We start from the raw sequence: 25,889 nt of genomic DNA on the forward strand, positions 1-25,889 counted from the left end.
CTCTTGCTGGCTACATGAGCGGGGAACATGCCATAGCTGCCATGTTTTGGGCACCACGTATAAGGAAATTTTTCTGAAATAAATCGCCTATTTCTTGTATGTTCACCTGAGTGCTCTTCTGGCGTGGTGTCCAAATTGCACGAAATAGCTACCGACCAGAACTTTTTCAAATTAGGTAAATGCTCATCACTGCAAAGTGTTAAAGCTTAAAATTTGATTTTATGTCGCCATTTACCAAATGAAACGGGTAAGAAGAAAAGCTGTTTGTGGTTCGTGCAGGTGCGTGAGTGCATTCGTGGCCAGTTCCCAATCGGACTGCGGCTGGAGGTGGTGGACAAGAAGCGCATCTCCTCGGTCAGGGTGGCTCGGGTGACCCACTGTGTAGGAGGCCGCATCCACATAGCATACGAGGGTCTTGAGGACGACGGCTTTTGGTGCCACGAGCGCTCACCACTCATCCACCCCATCGGCTGGGCACAAGTCATCGGCCATGATCTGAGAGCATCCCCTGGTAAGTGCAACACACTGCAATGCTCCACAATAAGGCCCATTTCTCTATGAAAAGCATCTCATTCCAGACGCTCTTCATAGATGCTTGTTGGTCTCTTGTTGTAGCTTCAAGCATCGTTGTTCAGTGCCGTACACATTTTGTGGATTTAGGTATAGGGTATCAAAACACATCTGTCACTTGGAATGCATATAAGACAGTTGCCGTCGCTTTTTTACTTATGCCTGATGGCACAAATTGTTCTAGTGCAGTTGTAATTTTTTTGCCTGTCTTAGGCTGCAGAGCTTTGTTCTCGCTAGCCTACAAAGTTTCATGTAATTGTTTTCAGATGTTTCTTACCTACTGAAATAAAAGTCTGTTTGCAACATACTGTGCATTGTATACTGCCCGTGGGAAGACATGCTCAATTGGTCTTGTGTCTTCTTTTACTGTTGAGTAGTAATAACAAGTTGCACTGAATGGCTACTCATCAGTGCTGTACTGCTCCAAATCTAAAACTGGATGGAATTGGAAACTGGAACTGGATGAAACTGGAAACTGGAATTTCTCCAAATCCTAAACTGGATGGTCCACTACTGCTATAGTGAAAAAGCTTTATTACTGCCTGCAACTCTCTTGCATATTTACACCTGATGTGCATACTTACAGAGTATGCGAAGGCATCACTCGAAAAGGCACTCTTGAGGAAATGTGAGCCTGACGAAGCATCGTGGGACATGTTTCCACCTGTGAGTACCTTATTTCACTGCACCGCTCCTAGTATTACGATTGCTGCTAAGCAGGCCTCCAATTTCTCGCAGGCTTTCTTCTGTGTGTGCCAAAATCTACTGCATGTTACGCTGATGAGCCACCTTTGCACTGCCCAGGATAACATGAGTCTTGTGAGACAAGTGATTTGCTTCTTCTCGGCAGGTGCATACACCACAATGCGAGCTGAAGTTCAAAGAAGGCATGAAGCTGGAGGCCATTGACCCCCTCAACCTGTCGACCATCTGCGTTGCCACGGTGACTAAAGTCCTGCGCAACAACTATCTCATGATTGGCATCGATGGCATGATGGCTGCCAACGGCTCCGACTGGTTCTGCTACCACGCCTCATCGCCCTGTATATTTCCTGTTGGTTTCTGTGAACTCAATGGCATTGATCTGACACCACCAAGAGGTGGGTACTAGGTCCTTAATTATAGCCCTTGTGATGCTGTAGACATGCCGCACTAGCTTAGTGGCTATGGCGTTGCATTTCTGAGCTTAAGGGCACAAGTTCGATACCTGTCATGGTGGCAGCTTTAGATGGGGGCAAAACGCAATATGTTTGTGTACTCAGATTTGGGCGCACATTAAAGAACCCCGCAAGGTCAAAATGAATCCGGAGTCCCCGACTATGGTGTGCCTCATGATCATGTTGTGGCTTTGGCACATTGAACCTATCAATTTAATTCAAATGATTCATTTTGTGATGTTGTAGAGATCCTTATGAGAACAAATCTAAGTGTGCTGGTTAGAACCATCGTCAACTTTCCTGGGATCATTGGGATAATCGTTCTTGAGTTTTCTGATCATTAAGCAATCATCGCTACTGAATTGGCTAACTTCAGTGACATTAAAAAATTTTGCTGGCTATTCTCCTTTCTAGAAGCAGGAAAAAGGAATGCAAAAAGATTTTGCTTGTTTGTCTGCTGTGATTTATGTCATTCAGTATAACATTGCATGAAAGCAATTGCTTAGTTTGCACATGCGTACCTGAACATACCTGCACATATACATGCGCCGACAAATGCTATTAATGAATCTGCGCCTTACATGAGCTCGTATTGACTTTTTCTTGGAGAGTGAGAATGAATGAATGAATGAATAAAGCCTTTATTTCAAGGAAGAGGACGGCTCTAGGCCGCTGATGGGGTTAGGAGGGAAGGGAATGTGGGTACCCAGACTGTTGGCTGAAACACTTCTTCACTCAGTCTGGGATCTGCCGCTTTATGCAGGCTCAGGTGCATGTTCAGGTCCGCCGCTCTCAAATGGGCTGATCGACCCCTTCTACACTACTCGAAACAGGCCACTTTGTCTGCCATATGTCGCAATGGCTTTCTGTGTTTCAGGGTTAGTTTGTATTGCAATTCCTAGTGTTCTAATGTCTCCGTGTAGTAGATGCTGAATGTTGGATCTCCCTTGTGAAAAAGCTGCACAGTTCCAAATGAGGTGTTCCAAGTCTGCTCTGCATGACTCCTGGCAATGTGTACATCGGGTGTAAGTCTTCGCAATCGTAGCTTGTCTGGGTTGGTGCCATTTCTCAAGTATGTGTGGTGTGTATGCAGCGTTGGCCATAACCTTATTCAAGAAAACCTCTTCTGTGCGGGTAAGCCCGCCCTTGTCGTCAAACACTTGTACTGGTGTAGCTTCTAATAATCTCCGTTTACTGTCTGCTTTTATTTTAGTACGAATGTAATGCATCAGTGCTCTGCTAGGAGAGCCTGCGGCCAATATCTTTAGGTATGGATTTTGGTCCGCGGGGTTTGGCGAGGAAATGGAGTGTGGGGAGCTGTACGCGTAATCAAGCCCACCCGCTTGCGCGGCAGCTGCGTGAGCGGCTGCGTTTCCCCCATCCGTGCCGGTGTGCCCCGGTGTCCATAGGATTTCAACATTTGTCCCATTGTCCTGTATTCTCTTTAGCTTTTTTCTGGTGTCGTTGGCCACCGCATCATCTGTCGTAGGCCCCGTTAATTCGGCCACTGCTTCGTACGAATCAGTAAGGATCCGATAATTATTTCGCACACTCTGCTCCACAATGTCTCCCATGTCAATGGGAATGGTGTTGACCGCTCCCCATATAGCTAAGAGCTCAGCGTGCAAGGTTGCACCTCCAGGAAGCTGACATGTGTGATAGCCATTGTGTTGGGGTGCAGATGTGCTAACCCAGGCCATGCTTGCTATGTCGTTTGTGATTGCAGCGTCCGTGTAGATGTCAGTGGTGTGCTGCGGCGTGCTTAATCCCAATCTCTTTTCAAATATTTTTCTAGCTTCCGCGTTTCGTCTGGCGATAGGGCGTTGTTGCCTCCGTACGCCCAGTGGTGCTTCCCATGGTGGCGTTATGGTCGCTTCCGCGGGCTCTGGCTTCGCATGGACTTGTTTATCCCATGCCATGATCTGTTTTCCTTGGGTCGTGTTTTCCAACCGGGATCGCATTCGAATTCGTGCTTCACTGATTATGTCCCGTATGGGTGGAATCGCTACGAGCTTGAGCAGGTCCTCGTTCCTCGTGTGCTTTGGTAGCCCAGTGATCGTACGGAGTGTGGCCCTGTGTAACTTTTCGATGTCGCCGAGGTCTCGTTCAGAGAATTCGTACAAGGGTGCCCCGTAAAGAATCCTTCCAACAGCGACCGCTTTTGCAAGCGTTTGGCACGCTTTCTGACGCGCTCCGCCATACTTGCTCGATATTCGTCTAACCATGTGCAACAGCGGTCTCCATTTTTGCTTTAGTGTGCGAATCCATAGCTGGGGGCTGTTGCAGCTAGCAATCTGTGCTCCAAGAATCCTAATTTGTCCATTGGCCGACGTAATATCGCTTTGGCCGATGTGTAAAGTGATCTGCTTGTTTACATTGGTTGCTTTCTTTCCGTCTACGCTGATCAATTCTGTCTTCTCTGGCGAGAGTTGCAGTCCGAGGTTATCTAAAGTGTTGCTAAGGCTCAGGATCGCTGCTTGTAGCTCAGTTTGCATGCTCTGTATGTCGGAATAATCCGCCGCTTCCGTCCATATTGTTATATCGTCGGCGTAAATGGTAAAACGGGCTGAAGTGTCTCGCTCAAGACTTTCTGCCACACGTGTCATGGCCAGATTGAATAGCATAGGTCCGAGGATGGAGCCCTGGGGCACTCCCCTATCCAAGTAATAGGTCTTCGGACTCCATCCCGGTGCCTTGCCATGGAGCTGAATTGGTCTGCTTTGGAGGAAGCTACGTATCCAATTGTATGTTCTTTGGCTAGGGTACCTGGTTGCCAGTTCCTGTAAGATGGCTTCTTGTTTCACGTTATCGAATGCTTTACGCATATCGACTGCAAGAATATAGTCAGGCATCTGTTTGCGAGACTTACGGTTGATCACTCTGCGGAGCAACCAGAGGCAGTCATGTGTGCCCATGTTCGGCCGAAAACCTGCCTGCGCAGGATGCAAACCCGGTTGTACATATTCGATGTAGTGCTGCATTCTTGTGTGTAGCATTCTTTCTATCAATTTGCAGACAGTTGACGTTAGAGCTATGGGGCGTAGGTTAGCTGGTTTCGTGTGGTCTTTGCCCGGCTTCGGTATGGGGTAGATGAGAGATAGTTTTAGTGAATCTGGCACTAGTCCGGATTCCCAGGATTCATTGATAATTGTTAAGAGCTGTTCTTGAGCTTCATTGCTGAGGTTTCGAAGTTCTTGCCAAGTCACTCCATCGTGCCCGGGAGCTGATTTCGTTTTGCCTTGTGCAAGGGCTGCTACGAGTTCACCCAGCGTAAAGGGTGTGTCTAGCTCCTCTTTCGCGTTGTCTATCGTTGCAGAAGGCAGCGGTTCAGGAGGCGCCTCGGCAGCATGTGGAAAGAAAGTGTGGATGACGCGGTCCTCCAGCACGGCAGGCTCGTCTCGCAAAAAGAGCTCCGCGAGAGGAGGTGCGCCTTTTTTGCTCCCAAGCAGGCTCCTTAAAATCTGCCATAGCCTTTTTAGGCCGGGTTCCCGGCCAAGCTTCGCGCACGTATTGTGCCACATGTCTGCTTCAAGTTGTTGTTGGTATTCCTTGATGAGTCAGTATTGATGTTTAAGGCGCATTAGATCTTTGTGACGCTTTCCTTTATACCGGTATTGCTGTGTGAGGCGGTTGACCTTCCGCCATAGATTTGCAAGGTGCATATCCATGTGAGTTGCAGTGTCATCGCATGGGATAGTTTCCCTGGCCTCCGGCCGTGCCTCCGCTATCATAGCGCTGAATTGTGCAAAGTCCGCAAAAGAGTCCCCGGTAGCCATTCTAAATTTTTTCCAGTCAAAAAGCACCGTTTCTCTCCTCTCTCGGATCTTTTTGCGATTGAGCGTGATAATTATTGGTAAATGGTCGCTTCCCCATGTCGTCGATTCTACGCTCCATTGCCTTATGAGCCCTGGAGTGGCTAGTGTCAGATCGGGCGTTGTGTCCTGCTGTCGCGCGTGTAGCCCTATGCGGGTTGGTGTTTCTGGTGTGTTGCATATGTCCAGAGTTGACATTTCTATTGCATCGTGCAGTATGCGTCCTCTCAGGTCAGCTTTAGCGTAGCCCCATGTTTGGTGCTTGGCGTTAAAATCTCCCCCCACTAGAATGGGAAGGCCTCCGGCTTGTGCCTGCACCTTACTGAGCCATTGGTAGGAGTCATTCCGGTGCTTGCCCGTTAGGGGTCTGTAGTACGTGGAGACTGCAACCATTGGCCGGTGGCCGCGTGGACATAGCTTTACTGCCACAATTTCTCTAAAATCATTACACAAATCTGGTATCTGCAGTTGGGTTGCGGTACAGTCATGTCTTACTAAAAGAGCAGCTTGGCCTTGCGCTTGTTGGTTTCCTTTGCCCTGGTGTCGTATCGTAGCCTGCTGAAAGGTTCGGTAACCTCGAATAGTGCATTGTCCCCTTGTCTCCTGTAGAAGCATGACAAGGGGTTTGAATTTTTTAATTTGCTGTCTTAGTGTCGATCCATTCTGCGTAAAACTTCGACAGTTCCATTGGATGCATATAGGCCGTGCCGTCATCTTTCATCTGCTGGCTTGCGCCTTTTAGGTTCGTCATGTTGCTTCTGAATATTTCTCTGAATTTCCGTGAATATCGCCTGCATCTGAGTTTGTATTGCATTCGTTACTGTCTGAAATTCCTCCCGTAGGTTCTTTTCGAGGCGCTGGGTCTCAGTGTGTCTTTCCTGCCTTAGGATGCTCAGCATCTGTGCATACGCCGAGTCTTGGGCTGTTAGTGGTTTTGGCACTGACGGTGCCTGGTTCTGCTGGGTCTGTGCAGGTCCTGCGTGTTGCAGCTTTCTAGAGTTTGCCGTGGTTTTCCGACTAATTGATCGCCCGACCCGACTGTTAGAACGCGTGCGTTTTTCTCGGTCTGCCGGCGTCTGTGATTCACGTTGCCGTGGCGTTGGCGGTGGTTGAGTATCTCGTTGCTCGGGTGGTAGTCGTGCGAGTATTTGCTGCAGCATTGCTCTCAACTGCTGATTTTCTTTTCTTAGTTCTCTTATTTGTTGCTCATAGTGAGCGGATAGCGTGGGTTGTGTGGATGTTCCCGCCAGTACTTTTTCAGACCAGGTCACTGTCCTCTGACCTTCTTCTATGTTCTGCACGACTTTCTTAATGTCTTTCGGTGCACGGCTAGGACATGCTGAGTTTAGCGATATGTGGCCCTGTTTCTGGCATGCGACACAGAATAGCTCTTCATCGCATTCGTTGTCTTCAGGGTGTTTTCTACCACACTGTTTACACACTTCGTCTGAAGGGCAATACTTGGCAATGTGTCCCAAGCCGTGACAATTGTAGCAAGCTATAACCTTCGGTCTGTACTCATGCACCCTTGTGATCTCATAATCGAACACGAGCCTGTTTGGGGGAGATTCCGTATTAAATGTTAGCAGCAGCATGTTTGTCTTCCCGAGCAGACGTGCCTCTAGGATAGTTGCCGTCTCGCATCTCAAGTGATCCTTGATATATTCAATGGTCTGGCCGGGACGCACCTTGATGACTCCCCGACTGTTCCCCACCTTCTGTGTTGGCGTTCTTTCAATTATCACTTCATACGTACGAACGCGACCGCTCATTTTCTCAGCTAATCGTGTCAGCGCCGCAAGCCTCTTCGCGTGTTCTTCATCCCTGACAGTAACCTTTATGCAGTTCGCTGCAGGGTCGTAGCGGAAAATTGACAATTCTGCAAGTTCCCAACTTCTTGCCGTCATCTCTAGTGCTGCTGTTATAGCCTGCTTAGGTATGTCATGGACGTGTACCTTGTTAAGTGGCCTGATCGAGAGTGCAAAATGAGGTCGACTTACCCGCTCGAGGCGAAGCTGTTCGGGCTTGACTTTTCTGTTTGGTTTCCGCTTGCTGAAAAAGGACCATCCGTTGTCCTCCTCGTTGTCTTCGTCATTGCTATCATCGTTGTCGTCCACGCTGTCATCCTGAATATCCATTTGGTCGTTCACTTGCGACTCCCTCCTTCTGGCCTCTTCCATCGAGGGACGCGCCACGGCGTCTTCGGCTGCAGCTCGGCGTTCACCCGGCGTTTCGACGCTCTCTGCGCGCTTCGCTCGTCGCGTTGTCTGCATTTTGGAGGGGCTATTCTTCAACTTTTCGGCGTCTCTAAGCTGAGGTGAGCGTGGAGTTCCCGCGCTGGGTCCACTCGAGTGCGAATGTTGCTGTGGTGGCGACATGATGCCGTGCTCACCTGGCCGGCCTCGCCGAGGCCGCACTCGGGCTAGGCCCAGACGTGGTTAGGCTTAGGTCAGCGGGTCGCCGTCGCAATTGTCCTCGTAGCCAGAAAAAAAACGTCAACTGGAGCCGTGAAAAAGCACACCACACTCACAGAAAGGGCTCACAGTGTCGTTGCTCAATGTTTTACCACGTAGAATGGTAGTTCCACACAAGCTAAAAAGAAAACATCGAAGAGCCAAAGTGGGACACGTCTTCACACTCTGGCGATCGCAGCGCCCCCCCGAGAGTGAGAAAAGTTGTATTTAGCATTAGACAAAAGTGACTGTAACGTTTAACCCCTGCAAGAAGCTTGAGAATGAGCAGACTTGCTGCCTCCAAAACGTCTCATTATTTGCAGCTATTTGAAATCTGCCCTTCCGCTTTCCACAACTCTCAGGTCACAAAGGAGAGTTCCGCTGGTTTGACTACCTTCGGCAAACCAAGTCTGTCGCAGCGCCTGTGTCCCTTTTTAAAAAGGTAAGAGATGTTCAATGAACCAGTGGAATGTTGAGTGTGCATAAATTATCGGGAGAGGTGCACTGGCTGCTCATTTGCTGAAATCTGAATTGTGCAACCATACAAATGCTGTGAACTATCCAAAAGAAAGGGGATTAACCGAGGGGCCCGATTATTATTAATCGTATCATGAGAAGCCAACAAACAAAGACACCAAGGACAACATAGGGGAAATTAATTGTACTTACTAATTGAATTAAAGAAATGATAAATTAATGGTAATGAAAGTGGATGAAAAGACAACCGGTTGCAGGTGGGGAACGATCCCACATCTTCACATTACGCGTGCAATGCTCTGGTTTTTTTTTCATCCACTTTCATTGCCATTGATTTATAATTTCTTTAATTCAATTAGTAAGTACAATTAATTTCCCCTATGTTGTCCTTGGTGTCTTTGTTTGTTGGCTTCTCGTGAACTATCCAGGATTTCGAGTAAACCAAGATCGAACTATCAAGATGTTGCTGTTAGCATGGAATTCTCTGCTGTACAGTCAGTGGTTGCACGGGGTGCATCTCGTGATGTCGGCTCATTTTCTGTGTGTTACCCTATAGATAAAGAGGTGACTGCCAGCACTGTCACTTGATTCACCAACCACCATGCTGTCAGCATTGCTTCTATCACCATCCAGTTGTGGCTCGATTTGCGAGCAGAAATTTGCCTTGTAGACCTTTCCAATAAGAGCTCCCTGGGGTCGCCAAAGTGCCCTCTGAACTGTTACGAACCCATGTGGCCTGTTCGAAAGCATTTCAGAAGCAACAGCATGTGCATTGTGTACTCGGGCACAATAGTGGATAGAGGAGCTGCTCTCTTTCTCCCGATGGAAAGTCTATAAGCTGTTCTCACCTGGAGTTCACCCTGCCCACACTTGCCTGTTGCTTACATGACTCCAGACATTTTAGAACAGTTAAATCAATATATGCTACAAGACAGCATACCTTAGCAAATAAATTGTTGGGTGAGATGGTACATGTTCATGAATACAAAAATGCAAGCATGAAGTAAAATAAGAATGTCGCTGTTTCGCCCGAAAGGTGATGTAATAATAGTGATAGCAAAGTATTAGACAACTACACAAAGTAACGTTCATAGTTTTATCAGCGATATAAGTTGCAGCAAACATTCGCTTACTAATTAAATTATCATGTTTACTCGCATGATGAATTCACTTTTTTTTGCAAAAAAAATATGCACGAAGTTGGGGGTTGCGTTCATCATGCGGGGTAAAATTTTTAGCAATTCTTTTTTTCCATGGCCACCTATAAAAAGTCTGCTTCACCCGAAATGCGAACCATCAATTGTGATAGCAAATATGTAGGCAGCTACACGAAGTAATGATAGTAGTTTTATCGGCTGTGTAAGCTTGCAAACCTTTGCTTCAACGCAAAGTGGGCGGCAAGAATGCAGCACGCATAAAGGTATGAAAAAAAAAAAAAGGAAGGTATGAGCCGCCATCGACTCAGCCCCGACAAAGATCGCTTTGAAGATAGGGCGCACCACGGCTGCGCAATCCGCGTTTGCTGCTGGAGTAATACGCCGTGCCGCGCCACCCCAGGTGCCATGCACGCAACGGAAGACGGCCTGTTTCCTTCCCGCTTTGCTTCCTTGTACACAGGAGATTGAGGCGCGATCGTCGGTGCCCCTCGGGCGCAGTTGTGCAGTATGCAGTTGCCAGAGTACAATGCCGCCACCGCCCCTCCCCTCCGGGGCCTTTTGCACGACGAAAGATGGCACACGAGATTGAGCCGCGATTGTCGGCTTCTCTCGTGCACTTTCACTCATACCTACATCATGCAGCATGCGGCAACAACGACAAAAATGCACCTGGAACATCCATATAATGGCTATTGCAATAAATGTACGATTCGGCGTTTCACGTGGCGTCAGGCGCAATGACGCCCGCCGGACGCAATATCAGATGCCGAGTTGTACCGTGCGTCTCCTACTTCATGGCAGGAAGTTTAGGGTGCGATCATTATGTGAGAAAAAGAAAAGAAAAACCAACTTCTTGATTGGAAAAGTGGGGGATGCGTTCATTACGCAAGTGCATTCATTATGCGAGTAAATACGGTAACAAGTACGGTGTCAAGCATGCACAGGCAAACATAAACAGATCTCGCTTGTTGACTGCGAACACTTGCAGTCATTGACAACACTGACATGAAGAGCACAGGCAGAGGGGAGCAAAAACATTGAGCCGCCTCTCGCTTCAACATGTCTGCGAAACCTGAGATTGCACAACCTCTAGCACTAGGCCTTGCGGGAAGGCAGTGCATACGAAGCCACCAGCCATCTTGGATCCCGCTGCAGATTACGTCTGAGATAATGCATGTGGGCTGCGTGTGCGCTCAGCCACATGGTCAGCCATGCACAGCTGCGGCCAGGTTAAAGGAAGATACATGTGCTCATCTACTAACGAGTGCCCATTGAGGCGGCGGGTGAAACAGCAGCAGTGATGTTAGTCGAGAAACAGGCAGAAGTGGTGACGGCAAGACCAGCCATAGACCAGCTAGCCAAGGCTCGAACCTGAAAGTTTTCAAAGCTGTTTATTTACTCTAATGCATGTATTTACTAAATGTGTTTGTGCAATTCATTCTTTCTAGACTGCATTAAGTGTTCGAGTGTAGTGTAGAGGCTGTGGGGACGCTAGAATCTCACGTGTCGCCTGATGTTTTCACCATGTGGCTTGCATCTCCTGGCATCCAGCTTGCCCGGATAGCACACATGCAGCAGAGGAAGCCATAGTTGTGGTGCAGTACTAGAGGAAATCGTGCAGATGCCAGCGCCACCTGACAGTGCGACTTCAGGTGCGACTTCAGGCACAACTCAGACGTAACAGGAACTACCTTCCTCCTCTTCGGCTTGGGGATGGCGTTGCATGTGGATCGACGCCCCACGATGCTGGGACAGAATACTATTTGCCATGGGACCGAGCTAAAGGTGGCTGCACCATTGCCGCATTAGTGTGGACAGGTGTTCGACGGCACGCATTTACATATACATGGCAGTGCTTTGTCATGAACGATTTGGTCCAGTATTATGGTAATAAAACGTGATGACTACAGTGAACTGATTATGTTGCCCACCGGATGCTGCATTTTTGCCCAAAATGCACCAAAAGTTTCTTTTTTACTTCAAAGAATCGCAAATTGTCATTCACTAGGGGGACTGGCACTCAGTGAAACAATGTATGTTTCGGCACTTCCTTGGGGCTTTTTCTGCATGTTTTGCTGAAGGTCCACCACCTTTGCTAAAATTGTTGTGAAACCTAATCATTAGCGCATTCTCTGCGACTTTTGCACTGGTTACAAAACGTCAGCACCTTTGTACAACAAAGTTGAAGTAGCAAATCAAGGTGATGTGCATTTTACGTAATGAATTTGTGTGCATACATGTCGGTTTCTTTTCTTCCCTTCTTTTTTTTATTTCGCTGCAAGCCACGCCACTGTGAGTGACATTAGTAGTATAGCCAGGTTGCTTCAGATGGAAATATTTTTATCTCAGTAACACTAAAAACATGTAATTTAAGCACGAAGCTGCTCTTGCAGGGTTACACACAAAGTTGTAATTATTAGAGAGGCTAAAATCATTAGGTTGTTTTATTTCAGCTAATAATGGCTGCTGTTTTCCATCCAGCTAACACCTCCACACTGAAGAGTGAAAGAAAATTATAGTAACCACCTTTCAACTCGGTGATTATGACATTCTGCATCTAGAGAGAACTGTCACACACGATCCTCACCGATGCCCTATATTTTAGTTTTCCTTTTGTAGCAGCGAGTCAGAACACAAAAGCCCACAGTTTATTTGAGAGGCAAAATAAACTCGCCCTCATGGCATCAGAACCACATATTAATCCTTTAATGACGGGACATATAACCATCAAGAAAAAAATGTTTATTTTCTATCTAAATATGCAAAACACATCAAGAATAAGCATAATCAATAACAAAAAAATTTTTTGCAAGACATTTTTCAGCAATAGGGGGAAAACCCCAGGCAGAAAACTGGAAGTAGGCTTCACCCCAAGCCACCTAAGGCTTCGTTTTTAATTTGTATAGACAGCTCTCATCATAGGTGAACCATAGGTGTACATTTCATTTGGTTTATATGCGTGACACCACAGCAGCTGGATATGTTGCATTGGCCTGTGTCCTATTCACAATACAGTGTCGCATGCCAAACTTTTCTCGTCCAGTGTTCTTGCTCTAAACCAAGAAATAATACTTGCTGCTTGTCATTCAGTGTTGGCTGAAGACATTTAGCCAGAAACTTCGTACTTAGTACTGAAGCTCGCAAGAAAAAAAAATTTTTTTTTGACATGTTGCCTGTAGGCAATACTCATCAGTAAATTATTAAATCCCAGGCCTCTGCATAACCATTAAGCGAGAGTTATGGAATTATTATGATGCTTTTATTGTAATATAGAAGGCATGATGCAATAATGAGTGTTTGCTAACATTATTATTATTATTATTATTATTATTATTATTATTATTATTATTGTTGTTGTTGTTGTTGTTGTTGTTGTTGTTGTTGTTGTTGTTGTTGTTGTACTGCTGAGCGATATTCATGTCACCACGTTCATGTTGCATGGTATCAGAGCTTGCGCAGTGATCAACACGAAAACATGAAAGCTGCTAAAGCGCGGCATTCACATATTGCTGCCACAACTTGATTTCTTTAATATGAGCAAAAATGCTTTCTGGGGTTTACTCAAAACACAAAGCAACAATAAAATTGGCATGATTGTGGCGAACGAAGGGTGCAATGGTCGCACATCGCTTGCTGGACATAGACAGTTACTGATTTTATACAACACAATGACGAAAGCGTAAGGGTAAATGTTTCTGCACACTGTCAAAAAATGCAGACCAGCATTTATGGCTGTGCTACAACCGCAGAAGAAATGGTCTTTAAAGATATGCACGCCCTATGCACACATGTAAACACGTAGGGCATAGCAGACGAAATGCGGTGCTATCCACACTACCCGTGGTTCAGCCAGCGCCGGCCAGGCGGCAACTCTGCTCGATCTCGCGCCCAGTACTAAATCTGTCTAGTGTCAAAGTGACCCTTCTCTCCTTGTGGCAGGACATACCCAAGCATGGCTTCCAGGAGGGCATGCATGCCGAGGTGGTGGACCTGATGGAGCCGCGCCTCATCTGCGTTGGTCGCGTGACCAAGGTGGTGGGCCGGCTGCTGCGGGTCCACTTTGACGGCTGGGAGGACAGCTATGACCAGTGGTGTGACTGTGAGAGCCCCGACCTGTTCCCTGTTGGCTGGTGCCAGATGGTCCAGTATCCCCTGGAACCACCCAGGCAGACCGGTACTGTGCTTGGGCCTGTTGCCAATGCATTGCACTACTTGCTTTGAGCTACTCGCAATGGTAGCCCGGTGGTATGGCGAGGTAGCGGGCTCGATCCGGATCGGGGGCAGCATTTCAATGGGGGTGAAATATGCAAGAACGCTCGTGTACTTAGATTTAGGTGAACGTTAAAGAGGCCCAGCGGCTTAATGTTAATCGCGAGTCCCCCAGTCTGGCGTGCCTCACAATCATGTGGTGGTTTGGTCTCTGTAAGCCCTTAAATTAAATTTAATTTAAGATACTTTATTTCGAGTTCTGCCATGGCCACTCTCACTCTGCCTTTTGGCCTCCTTTGACTATCAGCATAAGCAAGCGAGGGTCATAGGTTTATTGCAAAAAGCAGCTGAACCTTTGACAAATTATCTCTCGTTGCTCTCTAGTCGTACCATAAAATGCTTAGAATTTTGAAGCACACGTACCAGCTGCCTGTCCAGTAAAAATAGGGTGAACTCACTTGCAGTATAAACTCCTCTTCATTCCGACGCCATATTACTTCTTGCTAAAACGCCTAGCTCACTGCATCCTACTGCAAGGTGGCCTTAACTAATGTGCTGCAACCTGCTAAAATTGCTAGGTACACAACAAATATCAAAAAACACTGCTCAAGTTCGTACACAGCACAGGCCTTACACCAGGCATTATGCCTTCATTCATGTCTTCATTGTAATAAAGAAAAGCAATAACATGGCATTCAGAGATAACTAAGTAAAGCTATGAAAGCACTAGAGGGCAATCAATATTTTAATTGCATATGACCATTAAGAAGAAACTCGCATCTGCTTTGTTTGAAATTTTTTTTTTTAGACAATATATTCGTGTGCTGAACTTTCAGTTCTTTTATCGCCAAATTAAATAATGGTCAGGTGAGGTCAGGCTAGACAACTAAATTTGCATTTATCTCATCTTGCAGATGATTCTTTATGTAAGTTTTAATTGAGGGGAGAGAATCACAAAAAAAAATGTAAGTGAAAATTTTTTCAACATATGGCAAAATTTACAATCCTGCTGCATACTTGCTTATTCTAACATGTTGCTGGATCGGTACATACATAACCTGCAACAGTAGCTACAGTTTGTTCACAATTTCTTTTTATTTAATTTTTTTGCCACAAAGACCTGGTGCCTTTTAAAATTGTGGGTGTACTTGAATCTAATCAGTATGGCAAGTTGCTTCACGCAGTTCATAAACACATAAACTGTGTGATTTATAATCTTATTGGTTAAAGCTGCTGGCCATGAAGGTGTTCAAATTCAGCAACCTGTAGGTTTTCTTGGCAATGGGTGCATCAATAAAAATAACACAGGGCAGTTATTTTACTGTGAATGATTCCAACTTTCTGTCAGGCAGCATTTCCAATGCCATGCCTCGTGTGAGGTGTGTTTATCTTGTTCTATTTCTTCCCAGATACCAGCTTTCTCAAGAAGAAGAAAAAGTACCAGAGCTACAAGGGCCCTCGCAGAAGTGAGTTTCGAACTCAAGAACCGACCCAAAGTTAGTCAAGCAAGCATTTTCATCCATAACGCAGACTAACGACACCAACTACCATCATATGCACGGCATGTTCCTCCTTCTTGTTGTCTGTTCATTTCTCGGCTCTCGCTCCATTAATTTTTGCCTTACTTGGATTAACAGTTCTGCAGTCAATCCTCATTACAACAGGTGTTTGCTACTACAACAGTTACGTCACTTTAACAGTCCCTTCACGAGACCAAACCTTGGTATCTACTTTTGTAGCTCCTTATGGCCACACTCATCATTGCCCTTAAACCAGCATTATAAGCACTAAGCCACTCAATCGTAACTTAATTTTCATCAAAAAAGAAGATACAATTGCACCAGTGGGGCTAATTGGCTTTTTTTCATGCTGCTATGAGTGTTACTCTTGCAGCTACAGCATTCTTCCTCTTCAGACTTGGATATTTAACGTAGCCAAATACCCATCGCGGTAACTCAGTGGCCGTGGTGTTGCGCTGCCATGCACAAAGTCACAGCTACGATTTTTTGGCGACCATAGTGGCATTCCAATGATGAAGGAAGTAAAAAAACACCCTATTTCTTGGGTTTAGGTGCCGCGTTAAGAAACCTCAGCTAGTCAAAATAAATCTGGACCCCATTATGGCCCCTTTCGTGGAAGGTGTGTTGTTTTGGAATGTTAAACCCCACAACTTGATTTTGTTTGCTTAATTCGGTGTTTCACTGCTATACATAGCTCTCAAGCTTAAGAACAAAATGCAAAAATGCTCGTGCGCTCAGATTTAACAGCCTACTAAACATACATTGGTGACATGCTAATATAGGCGAGAGACATTTCAGATATGCTTCATTGTAGTATTCGTGTTCGTTATATTGCAGTTCAATTGTATATAGTAAGCTATGACGGAACTTGTTGTAATGGGCTTTCACTGTATTTCTTTCTTTTGCATGCTGTGTGTGCAGCTGTTTTTTTTAAGTTGTGCAGCAAGAATGCCTTAAAAAAGGAAAAACAAGAATTTGAATGTGAAACTGTGATTCTAGAGAATAAGAGGAGTCTTCAAGCAAAATAAGTTATATAATGTGCACATATAATTGCCACAATTTTCTTCAGCCAGACAATACTGTATTTGCACAAATATGACACTTTTGTTTGTCTCTAATTTCTGGCCTAAACTTTCATGTTATACCTGAAGCTGTGCCACAAACATGGCCTCACTTTTTTTTTCTTCATATTATTGTGTATGAGCCATGAAAGAAAGGCAGCTCTAGTAATAGCAGAATGCACAAGTTTTACACACCTGTAACAAGGATACATGAGCATGAAACTTAAACATGGACAAAAAAAGCAGGCCGTTTGAGTGCTCACTTAAAGCTAGTTCATATCTTTGTATGTGTGGGGGGGAGGGGGTCAGCACTTCATTATGCAATCGAATTCCATTAACGTAACCTTGATAGGGCCGACAGTATTGATTGAATAATATGGCGAGCCAAATTAAAAGCACAGGTAGAAAAAAAACCTCCGAACGTGCTTCTGGCTTAATTTGTCAATATTTACTGAATTCTAACATGGCACCGAGTTTTTAGGGATCCAAAGTAGAAAGCAGTGGGCACTCAAATCGAATGCGTACCTAATTTTATAACACAAAACGTGTAGCATACCTCCAATTCTGGCAGTCACAAATAAGATGTAGACTTTATCTTCACTCGCAGAATTTATTTACGCTTAATCTTCATCGTTGTTAATCTTGGACAGCTCTTTATTGATGTCTATAGACCACTACACGGAGTCCTCATTGCGCTCAGTCGCATTTGATATTCAACATTGTGTGACCAACTCACTACAGTAGCAAACAGGATGGTGTCTCAAACCTAGACTAATTATTCTACCAGTTTGCCTTGCGATGCATGCAAGTCTTCAGATAGCCGAAAACGTGTGCGACTCTGTTCCCAGTAGCCTTGCAAATAAATAATGTATCTTTTGAGTGAGCTTTCAGAAAGCATAAAAGTGGTACGTCGTCATTACCACCTTATGTAAAAGCTTTTGTGGCCTCTTGTGATGATTGTGCTGATGACAGCGATGATACCTTGTTGCTGGTGCTGTGAGCATTGTTTCTATTTCGTATCCAATCCTAATGAGCAGGCAATTTTTTAACCAATGTCCTTGCAAAAATGGCTCCCACTAATCACGTAAATACTACAGTAATTCATATTGAGCTGTTATTTTCACCTCGAAATCTGTCAGTGGCGGGCTGGAAATCTGTTTTCAGCGAGAGATAGTGTTTCTTCGACACATTTACTGGCTCCAAGCACTGCCAAGTAGATGCTGCAGTCGTTGGGGTCACAATTGGGGTCAGGCACTCGGGAGCTGACCAAGCCAAGTCCAAATTATCTGATGAGGGCAAAATTCAATATCAAAATAAAGAAATCTTTCCCCATAGAAATGCACGTGCACCTACCGGGAGCATCAGTCCAAATTGAATTAACCGAAAATTTAATTAATGGGAGTCAAATTAACGAAAGTCTGTGCATCACAAAGCCATTCAGACATGCAAGAAAGGGTACGGTCATCCCTCTATGATGTGCAACTTAGCGAAACCTACCAATCAATTGGAATTCTGTCTTTGTGAACAGATGTATCGCTGGTATATCATGAACCATTTCAAAACTTGAAATGCTTCCAGAAGTTCATGTGCCACCATGTCCCTACTTCTCCAGAACATTTTGATCTTTTTTACTCCTCCAATCAGTTCTGTTTTCATTGCTTAACTTTGCGCTCGGTCTTCTTATCAACAGTAGGCCTTGTATGCCATTCTGTTGGCATATTGGCACATACAGTAGTAAATGCGGTGTTAAAATCCTTGACTTCATGAAGTTGCGCTGCTTATCATTTATTTATTTATTTATTTATTTATTTATTTATTTATTTATTGGTACTGTAGCCGAGTGCCACTTTAAGGGTTTATAAGGGTGTAACAGAATATACAACATAATGGCACAAAGGTACATGCATAAGCTACAAGATGTGCATAAATACGAAACCAGTATTAGTTAAATAAAACATGTGAAACTATGCTGAAACCGCAATGAACTATATTTCAGTTATCAAGAAAAAATGAAAACACAGGTAATGAGTCTACTAACACAACATTCTTGCTAATTCCAGTCCCTCACTGTCCACAGAAAAAAATACTTAAGGCAGTGATTATAGCAGTGAAAAGGCGCTTTCTCTTTTTTTTTCTTTCTTTTTCTTTTTTAAATGAACACCATGCAGACATGTACTATCAAAACTTGTGTGCATCGTGCCTGTTCTTTTTGAGCATTTGGCTATGGCTTATCCAATGCCGGGTCACATTTTAAACGTCTCTCTCATTTCTGAGACCTTGAAAAACCAGTCCCTGTGTTATACTGGTGCTTGTGTTGTATCTCTGCAAATACAGTATTATCGTATAGCATTAAGAGTATTTTAAATTTGAATAGGTAGTAATTCCTGCTACTCTGCAATTGTGTCTTAGTTTTCAGAAATTAGTATTCTCCACCTTGAAACTGGTGTGCAAGTGAATTTAGCATAACGTTTGTTTCCAATAGCCGCCATGACCTTGTCACCAGGACATACTCTTATGAAGATTAGTGACAACACGTGTTCCAAAATTAACTATTCATTAAAATTTTGTTTTACAGTGACTTCTATGTTTTTTTTTTTTTTTTAGTTAAAGGGTTAATGTTTTTCAAGTTAATCATATGTAGTACTGGTGGGTCTGACTGAGCGTGTTAAGCCAAGCAGGATTAGAGAGCTTGTGTAGTGAATTTTTTTTTTGGGGGGGGGGGAGGGGGGGGGGGCTGCACTGTAAAAATAAAGCAATCTGCACCGAACTCATCAACAGTTAGAGAAACACGTGTGCACCTCATCTCTGGATATCCTTGGCATAAAATTTGCTGTGCCTTTGTATCACGTTGAAGTGATTCTGTAATGGTAATCGTGGCAGCAGACCTTCATACTATGGGCCTAGACCTCTGCCACAGGTGCAAAGTATTTTTCCCCTGCCTCACTGCAGATGGCCACTGAAGGCATGACCCAATGGTTGAGTAACTGTAGACGTACATGCGAAACATTTCTTATTTTGTCATCAGGAAAAGTTGGCTGTATACAAGTGCAAACCGGTAGGACAAAAGGCATGCCAGGTTGAGTACTTATATAGCCTTGTTCCATTATTTATGCCTGGAAGCGGCTGTGTTTGAAAACAGCGACACTCAGTTTGACATGTTGTTATCTCTTCATGTTGATGTGACCACCCCACACCACACCTTTCCTTCATTTGCACAGTGAGTGGACATGGACAAAAATTGGAAGGCTGGCTGCACTGAGACATTTATGCATTTCGCGCATTTGCATCATTGCTCTAAAGCATTGGCGGGCTGCCGTTATGTGGCATGGCATGTAAACAGAGCTTTGTGCACTTTTATAACCGAGATGCTGTGCTTAGTGCACCAGGCACAAACTCTGCGGGAATTTACTCCGTCATCGAAGTCACTTGGCGTAATTAAATTTTTTTTTTCTAAATTTGGTGCTGTTAGCTTAACAGCTGTTTGCCTCGAAAAGCTGCGAGCACTGAAACGTAGCTGCACCTTTCCCTTGCGGCATGGTGTTCAGGCGGGAATGCATTCATGGTGTTGGTGCTTGTGCTTTCTCTTGCGTCTTTTGCTGTGGCAGAAGGTTGAACTGAATGCTTGTTTGCTGGGCGCACATTAGCAAGGTTGTATGACCAGTGTGTGCATGACTTGGAGGGCTTCTACTTGGAGGGCTTCTGCTTGCCCCGCATTGTGCAGCTTTCCTCTCCCCCAATCATGCACATTCGTGTGAGGAGTGCGGTTCATTTTTGCCCGCCACTTTGCTGACATCTGGGACAAACCGCCCCCATGCAGAAAAGAAGATGCGCTTCATGCCTGGAAGCCGCAAGAGTGGGGGAACCATCAAAGGTGGATCTCCCGGTGATGATCTCTATGGCGACGACGACGTCCACGTCAAAGCTGATATCGATGACATGGGTGAGATGATAGTGCAGTAGACAATCCTAATAGGGCATCTTCTATGTCTTTCAGCTGCTCAGTTTTGTCTTCATTTACAACTATTATCAATATGAAAGTGCCTGCTGAAAAAAGAGAGAAAAAGACATGAGTTCATAAATGGAAAGAACATATTGGTTTTATGCAGACTGTTAATGCCAGTCTTGGTGTCATGTGCTGCAGAAAGAAATCATGCTTGCTGTGAGGACTGAAGTGGCTAAACAGAGCTGCATGAAATTTACAAAGAAGGTCCCTGCTGAACACCACTTTGTAAGGCTAACAAAAGCTGCAAGGTTTATCCTTCACTTGCTTTGGAAAGTGGCTTTATTATTCTGTATCAACAGGTGGCTAGCTCTCCATGAGCAGGCGCTGTTAAATCCTGTGATATCATAAGAGGCTGGCAGAGAAATTTCAAGATAGTGTTGCCACAGGTCTTTACTTTCTTGGGCCACATCTGGCTCATCAAGCGTCAAGCAAAACTGGTCATGCTCACAGTAAGACTGGCGTACCTTATGCGACAGAAGCATAATCTGCCATTCTAGCTTGACTTCACACATCTGTTTATAGTGTTCCTTTAAGTTTGTTTTCGTGTTCTTTCAACAGTTTTGTCCTCTCCCTCAGTTAGTGGTTGTTAATGGAACTGTACGTTAGGCCGTGTCAAGCAGTGCCATGTGTATTTTGCAGTCACGTCGTCATCTGATGCAAGTGCCCTGAACCGCTCGGACACCAGTATCGGTGTCAGCCCACAGTCCGCTGCAGCCATGAGGTGAGCTGGCCCTGGGCAGCCCTGGGTGTATTGCGAGGCATCTGCAGCCATGTGGGACTCGGAAATGAGTAACCTTTCTATACTCAGCAGTACGCTTCGAAAATGTTCCACAAAGGCAGCCATTAAAAAAAAAAAAAAAGTTGAGCAAACAGTTATGAAACAAAACAGAAGGCTACAAGTCTTTCAAATGTCATCTAAGAATCTTATGCATTCTAATGCATATGTTGGAGAGTCTATAGTACTGGACAAGCGAGAACCCTCTTTTTAACCATGAAAGAGGTGGAAATGTCTGTGTATTTACATATTGTCTGTATGCATATTTGCACATATTACGTTACGCGCATATTTATAGAAAAGAGGATGGATTGACAATCTGGTTTAGCCATCCACAAGCTGGAAGGTGCAATCTGAGAGCCTTATGGGCAGCTAAAAACAGATAAAAGGGAGTTTTATGTGGCAGCTGGTAGCAGGGCAAGGATACAGCACTGCATCATAGCCTGGTGTAACAGGGACTGTGTCTGGTTGCTGGTTTTCTGCACCATGCAGATTTATGAGTATCGAAGGTGGTGCACGATAGAGAAGTCTCCAGTCTACTGTGCCTAGCTACTTGACGGTTCAGTGTGGCAAGTGTTGTGCATTGAGAAACATGCTACCATGTCAGTACTGCAGTGGCCATAACAATGCAGAGGTTGTGTGCAATGGTAATTGAAAAGTTCACGAAATGCTCCCTTTCGCTATGTAAGCATATACTATTCGCTTGATCATGCAGATGTGTACAGTAGGAGCTCACTTGTGCTTAGTGCTAGAGTATTTGCTGTGAAACAATTGAACAAAAAATATAGTGTGTGCTAAGGAATACAGGTGTTTAAAATTGATTTGGAAGACAAAATACATTGAGCGACAAAGCTTTCCTCCGTGATGTGCTTATCTCTACAGCTTATCTGTATTCTTTTTTTCCCCTCATAACAAGGACAGGGTCAGGCATGCATATTCACCTATTCGTATTCCTTTTGGCCAGGACCAACTTTTGTCTATGGAGAGGCTTAAAATGTTTTTGTTTGTAAACGAGACAGAAAAGACACAAGCCAGAAGGTGGAGATTGTGACCATACTTGTAGATTGTAAAAATGTTCACATTCAGTACCTGCATCATTCTTTGTTTTATGTGTAAACAGGAGCATAGGAAACTGGCCTATAGTGTGGATTTAGAATGTTGAACGTCATTAATAATAATAATAATAATAATAGTAGTAGTAGTAGTAGTAGTAGTAGTAGTAGTAGTAGTAGTAGTAGTAAGTACTCAGCTATTTCAGATTGTGTTACAGGACAAGGCGCTGGGGTTGAGTTTTTGATTTAGTGCTCTTGCTTTACTACAGCGAACCTCGTTGGCATAGAAGCTTTTTGGATGTAGTGAACCACATCCAAAATCATGTCCAAAATTTCAGGCACTGACGGTCAGGACAGCACCTGCAAATAAAAGAAATACGTAAACATTGACTCAGCAATATCTGCTCACCTCTGTTTTTTGACATTTTGCCAAGCAAAAATAAGAAAAAGAAAGTAAAGGAAAAGAAAAAGCGCCTTGCCGGAGCTTAGTTTTCTCTTAATTTGCTGCAGTGGCTAAGCAGCCACTCATTCTTCTTGTGAGGTCAAAATTGCACATTTGATGTTTGACCACTTTAACTACCGGAACTGAAGAAAAAGCTGAACATGAAATATGGTGAATGCTAAGGAATACAAGGTGTTTAACAGTGTTTAAAATTACTTCAGGGAGCGATGAAGAAAGACGGAGAAAAAATAAAGCATTGAGAAACAAAGTGCTCCACCATGACGTGCTGATCTCTACAGCCCATCTGCATTCTCCCTCTTTTGTTTTTTTTTCCTCAGGACAAGGACAGGGTCAGACACACATCTTCTCCAGTTCATGTTCTTTTTAATGCTTGGAACTACCGCTAGGAACACGTGACGTGGTTCTTCCGCACCACAGGTGAAGGCAGTGCATAGGAGCGGTGTTTCTTAACCATCTGCACAGGCCGTTGGAAGTAGGCGAGGAAGTGGAAGAGGAACGAGTGCAGACGCGAGGTGGCCTTGGGCTGAGCGTGTCCCTGAGCAGCTTGCACCCCCGGCGCTGGGGTGTGGCACACGTGGCCCGCTTCCTGCGGCTCAATGACTGCGCTGCCTACTGCCAGGGCTTCTGTCGGCAGGTGCGGCCTCTGTCGATGGTGGCCCGCGCAAATAATGGGCTCCTTGGCGCTCTTGCGCTTGCGCATAGCGAGACAGTTGCGAGAATTTGTGCTAGCCGGCAATTTTTGGTGTTGGAGGAGTAGCTGAAGGCAATTGGCATAGTAGAGTATTTTGCCTCAACTGACTTATTGATTCTGCAAAGTACCTGATTGCTTCTCTCATTGATCGTCATGCGTATACTAGTGACGCAAAACTGTCAATAGTTGATTCACTATGAACTATCAATAGTACTATCAGCATTGCACTATCGATAAATTATGTATAATCACGCGACATACCACACATAAACACTGCAATGTAAACTTGGAGGGGTTTCCCTATTCCCTATTACAGTAAAACCTTGTTAAACTGTACCCGCTTAAACAGTAGTTTTGTGTTAAAAGTAGTAAAGTCAAATCCCCAGCTCAGCGGCCATTGAATATAATGCGTTTTGTATCCGCGTAAACCGTGCCAGCTTATTGCATATGTATTGGTCAACACGTAGTGTTTGCAATCATAGTGGTAGGTTGGCCAGGCAGAAGAACGAGCCTCAGAGATCAGAACGGCTTTCACGCACAAACGCAGAGGCCGCTTGGAAGGGTGAAGCTACATTAACATCTTTTCATTGTCGAGCCAGAGACTGTTGTGCCTGGCTAGTGGTGGCCTGTGTTGTGGCGACGTGCAAGCTAGGACAAAAACCTGGTGCTCAGGATAAAAGAAAAATTGGACATCGTTCGTGCTATCGAACGTGGCACGAAATCGGCACTGGCATGGGAGAGGAATCTACCGTTGACTATAGTGTGTGGCATTTGGAATGTGAAGGAGAAGATGTTCAGCAGTGCTGCTGGAACCATGAAAACATGTCGGCTACGAGGTTCAACTTTTCGAGGTTTGACTTTTCGCCATTGTTGCCTCTGTTATTGCCGAAGTGTCACCTAACGACAGTGATGAGGACGACACGAAAAGCGACAGCACGGGCGATGCAGGCCCGACAGTGGCAGAACCTGCACGTTATATCAGCCTCATGCGGGTGTTTGCTGAGAAGAGAGGGCTGGCGGAAAAGCTAACTCGCAGCTTAAGGGAGCTTGAGGCCACTGTCATCGCTGCTAGGCCACCGCAGCATCAAACGAAAATAAGACTTTTGTCGTGCTAAATGAATAAATACTGCATGTTTTTTGCCCTTTCATCATACTCTCTACGAGTTCCGTTCCGCTTTTGACAGGTAAGGGGGCGATTTCACGCTATTTCGGTTAAGCAGTACTACTGTTTAGTACATACTTTTTCCAAGGTCCGAACAACTACAGTTTAATGAGGTTTCACTGTACATGAACTGAGTGTTACTGATAGTCAGTTATTGCAATATCGTTGGTAATATCACTAGCTAAGAATTATACAACTATCAATAGGACTGTCTATGGTTTCATATTGAAATATTGTAATACAGTTCATGCCTGTATGTATTATTAATGTAATTAATTCCACTTTTGGTGGACTCTACTATTGACGAACTATTGTCCACAACAGACAAAGTTTTGGGCAATTGTTTAGATGAGGCATATACAGCATACTTTGCTGCAGTGCACCACGCACAATTTTTTCTGGCCACATGCAGAATGGACAGTGCGCCAAGCTGCTAATGCATTTGTACAATTACCGCGTAAATTGCTTTTTATTTATTTATTTATTTATTTATTTATTTATTTATTTATTTATTTATTTTACTTTAAAGTATTTCTTGCTTTTGTGACTGTCTTCCGATTCCAATAATGAAACACTTAACAGCGGTATGTGAAGGTCCGCCTTTCAGAACGTGTCACAGACCTACTTTTATATAGAATGGACTTTGGAATAGTGGACATTTTTTGCCGAATTATAAGAGCCCATTTTAATGGAAAATCAGTTCTGCAGAAGCCTGCAAGGTCAAGGAAGGTTGAAGAAAGGGAAAAATTGTCATTCACCCAGATTGCCACAGCAATCTACAAAGGAAACCCATATAGGTATCTCGGGAAGCTTTCCAATTCAAGAACAAAATTGTCCTGGTCTGGGGATCAACTCCCATTGGACACCTGTCGACTGTACTGTCAGTAGTGCTATCAATAGTCAAAATTTACACTGCCATTAGTCAATTTACCAATAGTTTTGCATCACTTGAATATACACTTATAACGACAGTGAAAAGCACCGTCTGAGATTGCCGTCATCTTGAAGTGTTAACACAAAAATAATGTGCCAGTGTTGTCAGTGTGTAGGTTTAAAAAAAATTGACACAAGAGGCACATTTGGCATTCCAACAAGTGCATTAAATTGACATGGCTGTTCGCCGACATCCTGCTGACATCCTGGAAGTTATAAGATGACAGGCTTGCTTGGCTGACACTGATATAGTACTATAGGTACGAAAAGAAAACTTCATGTAACTTCTTACCCTTGACGCTTACTTGAAGTTAAGCACTAGCTAATGGAAAAAGTAGTGGCAGTGCTTGACTTCATCCTGTGTCTGTGTTAGCCCATAGAATAGTGTGTTTTG

At 44.6% G+C, this 25,889-nt stretch overlaps 1 protein-coding gene across 5 annotated transcripts in view; it reads left to right on the forward strand.

Annotated features, from left to right (window-relative positions):
• The window catches only part of LOC126536869 (MBT domain-containing protein 1-like), a 50,070-nt gene that overhangs the window by 17,459 nt on the left and 6,722 nt on the right, over positions 1–25,889 (forward strand). For 2 of the 5 annotated variants that reach the window (XM_055073586.2, XM_050183896.3), the window contains 9 exons: positions 280–511; positions 1,157–1,236; positions 1,421–1,670; positions 8,355–8,434; positions 13,566–13,800; positions 15,245–15,331; positions 20,234–20,356; positions 21,059–21,140; positions 23,172–23,343. In XM_055073586.2, the coding sequence (XP_054929561.1) occupies positions 280–511; positions 1,157–1,236; positions 1,421–1,670; positions 8,355–8,434; positions 13,566–13,800; positions 15,245–15,331; positions 20,234–20,356; positions 21,059–21,140; positions 23,172–23,343 (1,341 nt within the window). The other 3 variants (XM_055073587.2, XM_050183898.3, XM_050183899.3) reach the window with 3 other exon arrangements.

This window comes from Dermacentor andersoni, chromosome 4, assembly GCF_023375885.2.
Source record: "Dermacentor andersoni chromosome 4, qqDerAnde1_hic_scaffold, whole genome shotgun sequence".
Taxonomy (NCBI): Eukaryota; Metazoa; Arthropoda; class Arachnida; order Ixodida; family Ixodidae; genus Dermacentor; species Dermacentor andersoni.